The 16949-nt window shown below is 42.6% G+C and overlaps 1 protein-coding gene across 4 annotated transcripts in view; it reads right to left on the reverse strand.

The window, feature by feature from the left end:
* The window catches only part of ncam1a (neural cell adhesion molecule 1a), a 244697-nt gene that overhangs the window by 55350 nt on the left and 172398 nt on the right, over window positions 1–16949 (reverse strand). For all 4 annotated transcript variants that reach the window (XM_041952982.1, XM_041952984.1, XM_041952983.1 and 1 more), the window contains exons 6-8: window positions 16721–16838; window positions 13043–13203; window positions 11610–11752 (exon numbers count right to left, since the gene is read on the reverse strand). In XM_041952982.1, coding sequence (XP_041808916.1) covers window positions 11610–11752; window positions 13043–13203; window positions 16721–16838 — 422 coding nt within the window. The remainder of the gene's footprint in view (window positions 1–11609; window positions 11753–13042; window positions 13204–16720; window positions 16839–16949) is intronic.

Here is a 16949-nt window from a genome sequence, read left to right on the forward strand (position 1 = left end):
ATAAGAATAATATAGAGCTACACGAGCCTTACTCCTTACAGTGTGGATGCAACTAAGATTAACCTTCTAGGTCGAGTTAAACGTTATTGTACCTGGTTTAAGGTAATTCAGGCTCGCAACAATCTAAAAAACATTAAAATAAACATGTCAAATAAACGTTCTGTCTCTCACAGAAGCGACATCGCGCTTACTGAGGAACTATCCCTGCATCAGTGCACAAAGCTCCGGCCAATAAACCGCCAGCTCCTACAGTATGTCGATTACTGTCCCCGCCGTTTAGCAGTGTAGCTGCAGGTTTACAGCCAGTCTAATTGCAGTTGGAACGGTATAATTGCAGTTGGGACAAATGGCTTGTTAATCCTTGCTTTTATTTTCATGAGCAGATCACCTGTATTGCCCTGCCTGCTGAGCTGAACCTGCTGCACTGTGGATGTGGAGGGTCATGAGGATGCCTCATTCAGAGCCAGCTCTCAGCACAGGTGACACACACACCGAACGACCTCTCTGGACTTTTAAACCCACGCCGCAAACTGGCTTGTTCTGCAGTGTTCATGTTACCAAACACAAAGACGGGGTCAAAGGACAGAGAGCTCTGTGCTCCGTCGTCTCGGTGAGGCTTACCGCCACATCTGAACCTTTTCATATACAGGACGGTGCCTGAAGGCAAATGCGACCTTCCCACCGGGACAAATAATCGAGATGTATTCTTGAAAATATACTGCGGAAGGCAGCAGGCAAAGAAAGCCATCAATAATGAAGAGGAGCCATGCAGCAGACCCTATAAAAACCCTGAATGCTAAAAATACAGCAGCAGCTTTTCTTGCCTCTGAGCGCCACGCAGCTTCAACCAACAGGGGATATACATCTTCCTTCCAGCTGCCATGATTTTCTATTAATATTTCAGGCATCCTAGGTGCCTCTGCGTTTACGTTTTATAAATAATTGAATGATATTTGTTGTATTAGCATTATAGCGTGGAGTGTTATCCCGTTCTGAGCGGGGGGGTGCAGATGTGGCAGAAACATCTGTGCTGTTTACTGAAGATCTGAGGGAGTGTCCCGGAGCATTTTGAAAGGGCAGCATTAATCTTGTCTTACTGCGGCAACACAGGACGGAGCACACTGCTGGAATGTTAACGGGGATGAGGTTAATGGAGAACAATACTTTAATGATACAACAGGGGTGGAAGTGAACAGGCAGACCTTTGAACAGGATTTATTAATTCATTCCAATGAATCATTTTAATTACACAACTCTGATTTGTCACTAAATTAATTAGGACAGTTGACTTGCGATGGAAGGCGTGGAAATGATGTTTCACAGTTCCCCCCGTTTGAATAGTCACTGCTCCCGTGCTGACGCTCTGTTAGATAACCTGTCAATACACGTGTTTCGCTTGTCGTATATTCTGTACCGCTGCTGCTGTATAGGAGAGACTGCAGCCAGAGTCTGCACAGTGACGCAGTGAACAAACCCAGCTCACTCTGGATACGTGCTGCTTCTGTGTTTCAGCACCTCTCGCCACCTCAGGCCCCCCTGACTCCACGGAAAAGATGTTAATGCTGCATTAATGTCACACTGGATTTCTGTAAATACAAAACGCAGACTGAGAGCAGCTGTTGGTGTCAGTATCCCAGCGGCGATCACCAGGAAGGCATGCAGGGTTTTGTTTTTAGCTCTGTCAGCAGTCAACACAAGAGATAAACATCATCTAATAATTAGTTATTAACAAGACTAAGAACATCACCAGTGTCTTTGTGAGACTGTATAGCTGCTGTGCTGAGTTGTGCTAAATGCTAACACTGAATATGATCATTTGTTGAACAGATACTCTTCATCACATGCAACATCTTGCTGAAAGTACAGCTGAGGCTCATGGGAATGTGATTAGCTTAGCAGGTATTTAGTCATAAACTACTGATCGACCCAGAATTCTGAGCAGATTATTAAAATGATTTAAATTAGTCCTGCAGGTAACAGGGATGTCTGCACTGAAGCTCACAGAAAGACGTCCTCACAGCAGCTGAGACACTTCAGGAGCAAATCGCTGCTGAGGTGGGACTGGAACGAGCTGGTCGGGGCTCGTAATGTCATGACGTCAACCTGCGTCACAGCCGTTCAGCGGTGAGATCCTTCATCTCGTTATAATCTTGGATCTTCTTTTGAGTTTCTCCCCTGCACCGTGTGGCTGTGTGACGCCTCCATGTTTCTCCTCTTCTGTTCTAGCTGTTGACTCCAGCCTTCATTTGTCCAACAAGCATCCTTCACTGCTCTTCCGTCGCCCTGGTCGATGCAGATGCTGAAGCAAACTGGTGCTTACTGTTTGTTGTTGCTGTCATCCTTGTTGTGCCGTGACTACACGTCTGCTTGGCCAATCATGTCAATCGATGACGGCACCGCCTGCAGCCCCTGACACTTTCTTGCATTGAGTATTATCTCCTGAGCGCCACCAAATATTTAGTTCCAGGATCTAAAGAAGCAGATCCTGTGATTAGAGCTCCACGTTGACGACATGTTTTTTATTTATTTCTGAGGTGGAAAAGGACGATTAGGCTGATTAAAGCCTTAATTGGAGCTGAGCCTGACAAGCTGAGCCAATGACGTCTGAAAACGGCCACCATAGCTGGAATAAAGCTGATTCCCTGCATCCTCCGGCACGTTGAAGCTGAACCTGCACTTCCTCCAGAAATTAACCCGCCTGCTAAAACAAATGGTGCGTTCCAGTGGTCCCTGTCAACCGAAGTCAAACATTGTGACATTCGGGATGACTGCTGGCTTCGGGGTCCTGCTGTTCAGCCACTTACCATGAATCCACATCGCAGTTCATAATGGACAAGCGGTGAATAGTGTAGTGTTAAACATTCAACATTTCTCTGTAATTCCCTGGACGCTGCACAGACATTCAAGCTGCTAACAGGAACTAACAGCAGAGTTCATGCCCTGCTGCCGCTATGATGCTGCATTTACTAATAACTGATGAGCCTAAATACACATTTGTGGTAAATACAACACTGTCACGTGATCTCTCCTCACTTAATGAGTCGAAGAGGATTGCCTGAATGATCCATTCAGCACCGCTGACATCAATGGCATTCAGCAGGCAGGTTATTATAATCAGACCCTGATCTGGTTCAAGTGTCAGGCTGCCTTCCAAAGTGCTCTTCTCAATGAACTAAAGACTCACTGTAAATACTTTGCACTTCTCTTTAGCATAATATCATCTTTCAGGACTCATTTATCATCATGACTAATCTTATAATGGCTGCTTGTTAGCAGCATATGATTTATGCCCATCAACAGCTGAGTTCAGCCATCTAATGCAAGTAGGGCCAAAACTATTACCGGCGACTACAGACTGATCAATGCGTTGCTGTTTAAAGTGCATCGTCAGCTGCCGGTTTTCTATGGTGGGCTGCATCAAAATAGATGAACATGATAAGTGATGCTCCGTCTCTACTGCTGTGCAGAACCACAACCTGACGACGTCTCAGACACATTAAATCTGAACACAGGTAGCTTCATCACAGATCATGAGACAGGTTAGTTTTGTTATCAGGTTCAACACAGTGTTTCTGCTCTGACTGCTCTCACCCTGCAGGGACAAGCTGTTAGAGGAGGCAGTGAAGGAACGGAGAGCAGGAGACAGCTGAGGACTCGCAGCACAAACATCTTTCTCCACTGGAAATCATCTACTGACCAAGTGCACAACTTAACTAAGGCTAAAGGCTGCACTTATCTACAAATAGTAGATATTTGTCTACAGAAACAGGGGAAATCTACTGGGAAAACACCGTCATGGAAGAACGAAACCATCCTAAAGTAATGAATATTCTTCACACATGCAGTACTGAGCAGCACATTTAAATCAAGTTGAACTTCTATAATTACTACTGTACTACAAACTACAAAACAAGTCACACCATAGTAATAAAAGTGCTGCAGCTGTGGTCTGCAGAGCGATAAAATCACACAAGGTGAAATCCAGGTGACTGTTCGACAATGCAACGCAACGCTGGTCCTGCTGGGTGTCAAACACACTCAGGTGATGCAGTGATTGAAATAAACTTCACAGAAAGCAGCGATTCCAGCACTGAGTTATGTGTTTGGCTGATGGAGTCAGAGGAGAACTGGAAGCTGCGAATAGAGAATTCTGAGCTGCACATGTTCATTTCTGTAAATCTTAGTCAGATCGATTATCATGTGTGCGGCAGTGAGTGAAGTTAGCTGGTTATATTGTGTCAGTTCTTCCTTTGCGGAGGACCAAGAGTTTGCATGTTTCCCTCTGATCAAACGCTGCAGCAGGAGCTCATGTGCAAACACATTATCAAACATGCTTGTCATCGTTTCCCATGATATGCTGAGGCTTGAGTCTTAAAAATACCTCTAAACTGTGAGCCCCAGTGAAGTCTGGACCTTTTTTAATAATTTGGGTGAACTGACCCGGTAAGATTATTGTGTAAATGAGCCCCCGGTGATCTGACTTCCCCTCTGACTGCAGGTACGAGCTGCTGTAGCGTGCGGATGTAAAAACATGCAGACTCCTGGTGTATGATAGCGTGCTACACCATTTACAACCACTCTGTTAAGATTTAGTATAGCTAGGTGAGTTAGCGCCATGGCCGGCCCTCAGCAGAGCAGACAGTGTTTTCTATGTCGGGTCGTAGAGCTGCTGGCCTTACAACAACCCAACCTATTTCTTCCCTGAATCAAGTCTGAGAAGCAACCAGACCGTGCAGCAGGAAATAACAGCATGCTATAAGGCAAAAAAAAAAAAAATGGAACATCTACTTTGAGATACTGTGACTGTCTCTACATCTCGGGGTGGAATTTGTGGACAAAAATAAACAGGGACAAGTAAATAGGGCAAGTCTAAATGCATACTGGAACTAAATGGATTAAATGTACTGTACTACGTGTCTAATGGTCTACATATTTAGTGCACGACTAAATGTGGTGAGCATTAACCGTGGGCTGAGTGACAACACTTCTGCTCTGCAATAAAAAGGGGGGTCTACTGTGTAAGTCTGGGCTATTACAACTAGAGTCAGGCTACCACACTTAGTAGCCATACCTCATATTTGTCTGGTCGCGTCCAAGAAGCCTAGAGAGGACAAACACAGAGGAGGCAAAGACAAACAGCGAGACAGTGGAGCAAAGTGAGCTTTTATAAAGGATCGACTCAGTGAGTGCAGACTGGATTTACCTGCAGGAGATGATCAATGATTACATGTCTGAAGGTCAACACCAGCGATTCTGAATGTTTTAGCTCATTGGCTACAAACACTGTGCTGCCAATCATTTTCCAGGACGTACCAGAGAGCATTTTACTACCTGCCAGGTAGTTTTTTTTTAGTTATGTCCATTTTCGATTGGGAGAGCGATAGACTTGCAGTGGTGAACTTTGAGCTGCTTAGGTATTATATTGTTTATGCTAAAATAAGTCTACCACGCGACAGCGATGTTACTTTGATAAACTAATGCAGACATAATGTTACTGTGACAGATGATCCACCTCAGCTTCACGCATTGATTTCCATACTTCAGTGACATAAATGGAAACCAATGCTTGGCTGAAATGTAGGATAACACATTTTCACATCCACAACCCGGCAACATGCTGCGGAGAGTGCGCCATTAATGTACACATGATTTATAGCAGAGGGGCGTAAACATGTAGCAATAAAACTGTACTCACAGTTAGCAAAAACACTGACGAACATTTCAGGGATTTCCTTTTAAACTGGAAAAGACTGAACGTTTTTCCACCAAGTGTCATGACCCGTGCTCTGCACGCCGTTTTTTTTGTTAAGTTTCCCATTGTGTGTTGTCTTTGTCTGGTTTTTGTTACATCCTGTTTTATTTTGAAGGTTCATGTTACGTGTCTTTGTGTTGCTTTACTTCCTGTGTTTTCCGTCCCTGTGATTGTCTGATTGTTTCCACCTGTGTGTCATTAGCGATCCCTCCTTGTGTATTTAAGTCTGTGTCTTCCCCCCTGTCTTTGTTGGGTTGTTGTCTGCGCTAACTTGTTGTCTTGTCCCCTTGCCGTCTGCCACAGCCTTAGCCACAGTCATAGTCCTAGCCATAGCCCCCATAGTGAGTGTTTGTCGTGTGATTTCTTTGTCATGTCCGTGTCTCGGTTCATGTCTGTGTTACCCCTTGGTTTCTCTGTGTTCATGGCCGTGCCGTGTTCCTTGTGAGTTTTCCTTTTATTATAATTTGTATAGTCAAGATTTGTTTTGTTTTCGCTAGTTATAGCCGAATTTCAGTTCTTTGTTAGATTGTTCCTTGGTTTTGTTTTATTTAATAGTCGTGTTATTTTCCTCCTAGCTTTCAGGAGTGATTTTTGTTTCTGTTGTTTTGTTAAATAAGTTCAAGTTCTTTCATAGTTTCTTCCTCCTACGGGAGCGTTTTCTGTTCTTTATTTTAGTCATTGATAATTTGTTCCTAGTCTTGTCTTTGTCAACAGTCCTGCCACGTTTTGTGTTAGTGAATTTCTTGTGTTGTCTTAGTCTTTTCGCTCCGTTGAGTTCTCGCGTTCTGTGTTTATTCATTGTTTCCCTGTGTTGCCTTCGATGTATGTATAGGCCTTGTCAATAGTGTGTGTGTTTTATCATAGTGCCCTTAGTTGTGTTTCTCTTTGTGTTTAATAAATTTAATTAATTGAACCAAGCGCCCTCGAGTCTGCATCTGGGTTCTACCCATAGTTCCCCGTAAATCCCACCTTCCTGACACCAAGTTGCATTTATCACAATTCTGATTAAATCTGTCAAAGTTAAATTATGTTGCGGCATTAAGATTTTCAAAAGAGAGCAATATTAAAATCCAGCATCATTAAGTTCAAGTTTCTTCCAGTGAAAAGGACTGTTGTGGCGAGGTCAGGGTTTCTGGTTAAGCACTAAGCTGCGTGCAGGGAATTTACAGAACTGGTCAAAATGCCAAACTGAAGCACACTTTCCTAAAGCAGCGTGGGGGCTTCTCAGCCGGTTATTAATTAATGTCCTGTAATAAGGGAGAATTTGGAGGCAGACTAAGGAAAAGCAGAGCACTGAAGCTAATTATGAGGGAGCCATTATCGGTATCTGGAGACTTTGTTTTTCTAATCAGAGGCTTTCTCATTGTGGCATTCTGTGTTTTGATTAACTCATTCATTTATGTACAGAGCACTGGCGAGCACCACTTATCCACCTTTAATACCAAGCACACAGAGATATTGCTAATCTCACGGTGTAAAAAATAATATAGTAATAATGTGCGAAGAACCTCGGCATCGCGCTGAAATCCCTTCTCGAGATACAGCGATAACATCCGCTTTACTTCCTGCAAGACGAGTGAAATTCTCGAGAGGCAGCAGCACCTGGTGCACCGACTGTTCTGTCATTTCACATCTTTATCAATATGTCGGTGCTCTTGTAGCCCGGCTGGTACGACGCGGAACTAGAACGTGAAATGAGGACAGAGCGTGACAAACAGGAAACGGACCAATGGCGAGTGACGATCTGATGAAAATTAGTGACGGCTATTACCAGATGATCAGCGGGATTTTCTGATTACAGCAGGATTAAATCAAAATTGATCCGACAGTGATAGACAGAGAAGAGAGGGATGGTGACAGGCTGCGAATGGGAGAAGATACCTCGTCACACCTGTGAGCGGAGACAGGAAAGTCCTGTCTTTCAGGAGGAAGATGAGATTCAGGAACTCACAAAACAACCATGAATGCACTGAGCTGTGCGGATGCTAACAGGAAAAACTGAGGGCACTTTAGCTCCAATCAAAACTCTCTTCTGATAATCCTCCAGCACAAATGTAGAAAGAAGAGTCAAACGCTCAGCTGGCATTGGATGGAAAAAATAACAGTGATGTCTTTAATTATTCATAGAACCGTCCCAATCAAAAGTCTACAAATGGAAAGTTTATCCTGAGGTTGGCCACAAGGAAAGCCACGAGGCCAATTAAATCAAAAGCAAACGTTCAACCCGAGTGTGAATCCAGTGTAGCTACGATACCTTCACCACACTCCCGACACTCTGCTTGTATTAGTTCTAATTCTGTGAAAAGTTTAGCATGGAGATGTCATCACCTCTTCTTTTTCCTGGCATGGATCAGAGGTGGAGACAAGTTACATGTGCATGTATTTCAGTTTTTAGCACATCAGGTGAGAATAAAAGTGATTTTGTGCACATTCAGTTTTTTTTTTCAATTAATTTGACAAATTTCACAATGACTGATGTGCTTCAGTGACTAATTCAGCTTGAAGCTAAAATGCTTTAGTGGTTTCAGGGCCTGCTGTGGTATAAACATGCCAAATTTGGATCCATCAGTCCCTCTGGCAAGATTTTAACAGTCTAAAAATACTCTTGAGTTTATCGAAGGCAGACTCAAAAATAGAAAATCATTCACGATACTGGCAAGATTCTGGATTAAATTTATAGTCTCTTCAGAGCCTTTGATGACAAACCACCACTGCTACTCTGCGCTTCCTGGTTAAAATAAATAATGAGAAATAATGGTTGCTGGCATGAAAAGCAGAAGCACAGTTCTTCCCATAAGGAATCTAAAGAAAAGAGAGCTAACTCTCCAGATGTTGTGGTAATACTGGATGCTGAAAGGATGCAAAGTAAAAAAGAATCACTTCCAGCGACTACAAGGAATGTTCAGTTTGTGTTGATTTTGGCGACCCCTGTGGACAAACACGGTAGTGTCGGCCTCTCGATAACGGCACATGTTCGTGCATTTGTTTTGGCAGCGAGTGAAAGAAAGATGTAGCTCATTCTAAATACTGTTTTCCTATTTTAAAGGCAGCTGTTTGCAGGCTGCATAGTGATGACATATTTCTGGCTGGATAAGATTAATCAGCTGTAATATGATGATGGTGAAACAAAGTGAACACACACCGAGGTTACATGTAAGGCCACAACTTAACTGATTTTCACTCGTTCTCTTTCACTTTTCCTTCACTTTTTTTGTTTGTCTTTGGTCGATTCTTTTCTTTTCCATAGTCACAAAATATAGCATCAAATATACATTTAAAAAAACATTTGCTAAAAACTACAGCGACCAGCTGTTTTAACACAGTTGGTCTTATAAATGAAGAACAACACCGGCCTTATTCATTCATATATTTTAGCAGTAACAGCAGTATTTTTTAAGTTGGTCATGTGACACCAACAGAACAGTCGATAGATTTGATGTCACAAAATGCTCTTCATGGCAGCTTTAAGACATATTTCATCACACCAGCTCAATACAGCTGGACGGAGCTGTGCAGCAAAGTGGGCCAGTGTGTCCCAAATATTGTGCAACTCAGTCCCTTCGTGTCCTTTGGGACATAACAGGACAGGTGCTTTCACTGCATTTACTGTGTGCGTCTCCAAGAATAGTGCACCTACTGTTACATGCATCTATTATCTGTAACATCTGCACAACAACTGTGTTTGATAAGTTCAGACAGGAGGAGAGAGAGAGAGAGGTCCAGCATTAAACCCGAAACTAGAAGCCAGACCTTCACTTTGTTTGCTCTGTATTTCATAACCCTTACTTAATACATCAAAACTGACATACAGGCCTCTGAGCAGCACTCGGGTACTGGCCTCAGAGATTTCATATGAGGTGATGGTGGACTGGTTACTTCATGCACAATGACCCACTTTAATAAACCCAAATTAGCATGCTGTGTATGACGGGGAGTGATTTAAAAATGCAGCACAGACTGAGCCAGATTCAAGAATATCAGCCTATATTGTTTAGTTATTATTAATATTCTGCTTCAGTTATTAAATCATATGATTTTCTTGCTGCCTGGTAGCAAATTTTCGGAGCAGCAGCAGTTCATAACCAGGCGATGGGAAACTCTGCAAGCAGAGCACACATAATGACCTAACTTATTAGCAGAAGTAATATGAAGATGCATCCCATTTTTTGCAGGATCTAATGCAAACTGAAGCACTAACCAGCACATGAGGTGTTCTTCCTGAATCCACAAACCTGCTGGAGGCAGCAAGGTAATTATCTTAATACTGTTTACTGCATTCACAGCAGAAAATTACCCCTCTGAAGTGACTAATCCGTCTACTGCTCACATGATGCATGTTGTCAGAATAGGCCGTTAAGATGGATTTTTCAAAATTATACCATTTTAATGAGCTGATAAGAGCATAACAATAGACTTGGGATGAGATTCTCTCTTCAGGCTGGCGACTGCCAACACGCTGTGACCACTGTAATGGAGAAAATGCACAAGGATGGTATTCAGAGCTCACACGTCTTAAGAAGCCTTTCACCGTGTTCTATTGCCAAAGCTTTAATCCAGTGTTATCTCCAGTGCTCCTGAAGGACATGAAGAGAAAAACGAGGCTATACACCGAAGCATGACAAAGATGCATAACCCTCGTATGGTTTTACGTGCAAAGACTTCTTTACTCTTATATCATGCTCACCCTGAGAAAAATTGCCCACTCATTTCCAAAGTGGATAATCACAGCAGTTTGCCAGAGAAGCAAAACTGAGCTCAAAACAGTGTGATCTGGAGATAAAGGGAGACTCGAGGCTCCCGGCTTTTAACACAGAAATAATTAAGATAATTTCACTGAAATCATTTTCACTTAATTTTCTGTGAATTTCCAATGAGGAGTTTTCATCGTAATTTCATAAAAATATTCCCTTTTAAATGCTAATGATTAATAGGGTATGAGGTAGAGCGTGTGTCTATATATATACTCTCAACAACACCGGGGAATATCATGGCACCGCCTGGTTTCATGGCAATCATCTCGCTCTCCCCTCCAGCGTTCATGATGGAAATGTACAAAATCATTAGCACAGTTCCATCAGCACAGGAGAAGGCTGCAGAGTTGGTGGAATCCAAACTTTACAGTTCAAAGAGCAAATTCAGGTGTCAATAAAGGATTCAACAAGACGTTTTGAGTGCATGAAGCTCAGCAACAGTTTGAGCTGATTGGCCAACTGACGAGCTACTAATGAGATCAGATGAGTCGGCGGGAAGTGAAGCACAATGAAGGAGAACGGCAACATTTGGCTGAAATGTCCACGTGAATACTGGTGGATGTGTTGGCCGCGTGATGGAGTGAAGTCATGCCCTCGTTTTCCGGAATAAATGATAATTTAGTCGAATTTTGTTCAATAACAGCGACTCCTCAAGGAGTCCACATGCATATGATTGATTAACAGGGTCTGCAGAGCGTGCACTCTATCGCCAAAAGTAGTGCAGGTCATCACTGACAGCTGGCACACATTCTCCTGTAGCATGCGTGGGTTTATTCAAGCTTTTGACCATTTGAACCCTTCAGGATTATATAAAACATGTTGTTTTTTTCCTCTGGAATCTGGATGCATTTGAATACATTTGCTTCTAATATGCAACATTAAAATGTTTAGAAATATTCAAATTTGTTCTGTGAAACAACAAAATCAGATATTGATATTTTAAACTTCTTGAATAAATGTACTACATGAGTTAAATAAAGTACTGGTCTGTTGGAAGTACTTCTATTGATATTTTATGTCAAGAGGAGTTTTTTTTTTTTAACCATTTCAAAATAAAACCCCCGTTTGGACTGAAAGTGGCAAAAAGAGAGAAAATAAATCAGTACCTGTTCTCCTTCGGTGAAAACCCTGTTCTCAAAACTCCAGGAGATGGTGGGTGTGGGGTCGCCCGAGGCCTCACAGGTCAGCGTGACTTGTTCGTCAAACTCTGAGGCGGTCTGGTTGTTCAGGTAGGTAATTTTGGGTTGCACTAAAAACAAGACAAGAAAAAGTGTGACGGAAACGTAGCTTTCTAAACGCTGTGCCGCTGAGCAGATTGTTGGCCTGCTGCTAGTATCTGTTCAATCAATCAATCAATCAAACTTTATTTATATATCACTTTTCATCCATTTAAAATGCAACACAAAGTGCTTCACAAGATAAAAGAATACAACAACAGAGAGAATAAGCCATCCACACTGGGAAGCGCCACAGCCTGCGGCCACCGGGGGCGCCACCACAGAGACCGCCCAGACGCCGATGGACAGGGGGCAGACTCCGCACTTGATGCAGAGCCACCCAAGTCCCTCGGGCCCAGGCGGCCTCCAAGGCAACGGCCCCCGTGGGCAGACCGGGCATACACCCCAGTGTGGAGGCCCCCCATGAGGAAACACTGAAGCTAAAGACTAAAGAAAAAATAAATAAATAGATAAATAACCAAATAAATGAAAGATAAACGCAGGTATAATGCAGAAAAATTAAAAGCTTTAAGAAAGTTAAAAATGTAGAGGTAAAATAGACAAATAAAAAAAATAACTAATAAATAGTAAATAATAAATAATAGCAATAAGATTTTAAGATGTAATACTGATAAAGTGCATAACTAAGAACAAGTCATAAGAAATATAAGAAGTAAAAATAACATAATAGAATAAAAAGTTTAAAAGAGATCTGTTAGCAAGGTTGTCCCTCAAAGTCGTATTATCGTCCTCATAAAACAGCGTTCGTTATAGAAAGTGACAGTTTTTCACTTTATCAAGTGAGCTCAGCTCCAGGAAAACAGGCTGATCATAGTGGAGCAAAAACAATGAGCTAAAAGAGGCTAAAAAGCTGCAGATGATAATTCTGTGAGGCTTTCTTCACATGATGCATAGTCACTTTATCCATCGTTAAAAAATATTTATTAGTGCAGCTTTAAGTAGCTGTTACATGTTGTTAGCACAGTAAAGTATACAGACAGGCTTCATTAGAGTTATGGTTTCATACCCCATTGACCAATAATAGAGCTGCAAGCACATGATTACATGAGGCCAGAGCAAATTTCCTAAACAGAGAAACACTAGCGTGATATCTTTCAACGTCCTCAGGGCTGGCTTAATTAGTTTTCAATAGGACACACTTTTCTTTAAACTATAGGCTTCACGCTGTGTAACCCTGCACCCAGCCACTGGAAAAGCTGCGGACAGCAAATGTCAATAAGTACAAAAAGAAAAGGCCAGAGAGAGAAAAAGAGCCACTGTGTTGTTTATGCTATCGTAAGCGAATGGAGTTATTCTCTTACCGAACACGTTCAGGCTGACTTCCTCGGCTTTCTCTCCCGCCTTGTTCTTGGCGATGCAAGTGTAATCTCCTTCATCCACTTTCTTGACATCTTTTATTACCAATTCTGAACCATCCTCGTTCAGGCTGTATTTATCACCCGTCTCAAGGACAATGTTGTTACTGTAGCAGAGGGGGAAAGAGGAGAGAGACATGTTGGGGTTCATGTCACAAGCGTTTGCTCACTCGACTCGAGGGGCCTACAAATAACTTTTTTTTAACGTGGCGACAGTGATGTGTTCGGGGTTTCGTCTCAGGAAGAGAGCAGCTGGTAACAACAAAGGCTGGGGGACCAGAAAAGCTGTCCTGTGCTGCATGTCTCTGAAAACTCCAGCGTTTCCACAGCTTTTGTTTGCCTCAGCTCTCCTTTCGCCCTTACATCTGTGTTTTTAAGAAGGTCACGCACCAGTTTGATGATGATGCATGTTCGTTTTTTTAGTTTTGGGAGAAAGAGCACGTTTTCACTCGTAAGAAGCACAAGTCTTCACCAGAGGTTAGAATCCTGTTTGTGGAGAATTAAGTATTTGAATGCATGAGTAGCAGCCTTCCTGAAGCACTTTGCAGGCAGACGGTGAATGACAAATACCAAACAGAGCTTTACCCCTCTGTTTTTTCACCGCCTCGCCCATCTGTCCTATCGACAACCTCGCTGTCTGTCTCAAGTCTCTTCTGGCCAGGAACTGCATCTCCCTCAGCCCCAACACCCACGTCACACATCAGCAATGCTACATGGAAGACAGCTGTGAGGAGCATCAGAGTGTTCAATAGTCTTTTTCACTCACATCTCTGCAAAACAGCCTGATTCAAAAACCCCCCCTGCACAGCGGTGGTGCCGCTGAGTGACAGCAGAACACGATGCACCATGAATGTAAAAGTACACCGAGCAAACAGCTGAATGGAGAGAAATGAACGCTCGTGCTGAATAAAGGTACTTGAGATACACTGTATCAGCTGAGGGTGAATCCATTACGAGGGTTAGCAGGCCAATCTAATATCAGCACTTATTAGCTTCAGATGCTAACGAACGCGGCGCTGAAAAGAGCCTCGGTGTTTCGGGGAAACAGCCTGTGAAGAACAGACTGCGCTCTCATGACAAAGACAGCGTCAGTCGTCCGTTTCAACGTCTGAACTGCGGTCACGTGCACCTCACAAGCGACCTCGCGTGAATCCTGACTGAGGTTTGTCAGCGAAAGTGACAGCTCGCAGCGCGACGGCCTCCAAACCTCGTGAGAAGAGCGTCAGCGTGACGGTAGTGAACGACATTGTGCTGCCGATAGCGGAGCCAGGACTGAAAACGCTAATGTGGGAATGAAAGTTGAGAATCTGTTCTGACTGATTTTACTGTGTCACATACATACTCACTCAACACATATTTAACAGTTCATATCTCACACCGCTCAGCTCATTTTCAGGTTGTGACGACAAATTTGAATAACTGCTGTCACATCAGACCAAAAGAAACCCAATAAACACAAATGTGCTGTCATTTTCTACTCCCTCCTGCAGCTGCTGGAAGCTTTATACACAACCCTGACGCTGTGTAAAACAAATAGAAACACAATTAAATCATTTGCAAACTAACTGTTTTTACCAGCAGGGGTTTTATGAACTGTTCTAGAGCCCATGTAGTAACATCCTTCATACATAAGATACATAAGATCAATGAAGCTGATCAGGTAGAACATTACATATATTGTCTCTGTACTGTTTTCAACTGAGTTTACAGCAAACAGGATTAGCAAATTATCACAGTCATTTATGTTTTACACTGTTTCCCATTTTGTTATTTAATTTTCTGTAGAGAAAATATTGTTTTCCAATTTGTTAGGCTCTATTCTGCCATATAACAGTTCCATCTCATGTTTAAATCTCAACCTTTTAACACGTACATGTGTAAAAGCAAAGCTGCAGATTCAGATTCACGTTCGAGTGGCTGCTATATAACCACACTGACCACATCAAAACAGTATGCAATTTAAATAATGTGTGCAGAGTGGAAACCTGTCTAATAACACTCATCAAAGCCTGTTTGTGCTTGTTGCAGTGGTGGAAATGTAAATACATGGAAATCTAATCATTTCTCCCACACAAGTATTTGTAAGTGAGGCCATACAAATTCATATTTATGCGCAATTTACAAGCACTTTACAAACACTAACTCCCTGAAATGTATGTTGTGCATGTGCAGTGTCACAATCAAGGCATGAATATTTTAAACAAAGAGTTTATCCAGAAAGGCTGTGAGAAGCATCAGCATCAGCAGCGAGGGAGAGACTTCACTTATTTTTATCTCAGACTTGATCAGAAGGCTCAATTTAAAAAAGGACTAAAGCTACCAGCCCCAGTGGATTAGTGCTAAACCTGAAACATGCAATTTGCACTTCCAGTTAGTGTTTAAGTACCGTTTCAGAGGGCTTGTTTGCAGCACTACTTCATTTGCACATATATTCAATGAGTAGGAAAAAAAACCCTGTATGTTCTTAGTTAAGGAACCGAGCTGAAAATCTTAATCTGAGGGGGAACATTTGAGCACGGCTACAGTGGAAAGGCGTGTGATTAAATCAGGCACTGTGTTTAAGTTTTAGAAGAACTCCTTCAGCATTTTTCTACCAGTTAAACAACAAAATGACTCAAGATTTAATGCAAAGCCACAAGTTAATTGAAAATACTGAAATACTGGATCATTCAGTCTGAGGACACAGAGACAGAACTGACAGCAAGCTGCTCTTAACTGGATAAAATCAGTGCAAATAAATATATAAATATTCAAATATGCATAAATATGCATCATCTATATATGTATGTTATTAAAAAAAATATTTAAAAACTTAATTTTCTCTTTTACATGACTGCACTGAATCTTTGTCCCAACACTTTATATATCAGTGTGTGCATCACATGCCGGCTGGGCTTCAGCTCTCTGATGGCTGCCCGTCCAGAGCCTGGTTCTGCTCGAGGTTTCTGCTCATTAAAAGGAGCTTTTCCTTGCCAAGGTGCAAAGTGCATCGCTCATGTGTGTTTCTGTAAACAATGATAATGTAAAGCGTTAGTCTCGACCTGCTCTGTATGAAATATTCCCTGAGATAACTTCTGTTTGGATTCAGTATCCTGATGGTCACATGATGCAAAGCAGCAACACGGCGGTTGGTCGCCACGTACGGTGGTACAGATAGAGAGCATCCTGTTCCCGAAGGTCAGTCTCACCTTTTACAACTGAACCCCATCCTGAACAAAAGATAAATCAGAGGTCTTCCCTGATTAGCAAAGTTCGTAGCAACCTGAGCTGACCTGGAGTTATCAGTCGCATTACATTAGATCCTGGAATTCCCTAAACGGACGGAGCTGCGGGGAGTTCATCCTTCATGAAGGGACGCAGCACTAATGTTTGTTTTTGTGCGTTTATCATTTACTTTGCTCTGTATCATCTTCACACTCCTTCACCTTATCAGGCCGTTTTCACCTCTGAGACAAAAAATAGGGTCTTGTTAAAACCTACTGTACTGACACACCCTGTGTATATACCTTTACTGAGCCTAGTCATGTTTCTCTTAGAGGTCAGAAATAAAAAAGGGCTTAATTTTTGTGATCTTCCCCTGATCCCACTCAGGATTCCACTCATCCAACCACACAGGTGACGTACTGTGCCCAGGTGACCGTGGGTTCAGGGAAGCCGTCTGCATCACAGGCCAACAGAGCCGAGCTACCGACGTCCGCTGTAGCGTTGATGTCCGACTGCCTGGCGCGGATGGTGGGAAGAACTGAAAGAGAGACAGAAGTAATGAGGACGCAGCGTACAGACGGTCTGACGAGGTTTTCTGAACAGGATCCACCTCTGTCACAGTCATGGCTGAATTAATCCCTGTTTCGCT

This window comes from Chelmon rostratus, chromosome 14 (genome assembly GCF_017976325.1).
Source record: "Chelmon rostratus isolate fCheRos1 chromosome 14, fCheRos1.pri, whole genome shotgun sequence".
Taxonomy (NCBI): domain Eukaryota; kingdom Metazoa; phylum Chordata; class Actinopteri; order Chaetodontiformes; family Chaetodontidae; genus Chelmon; species Chelmon rostratus.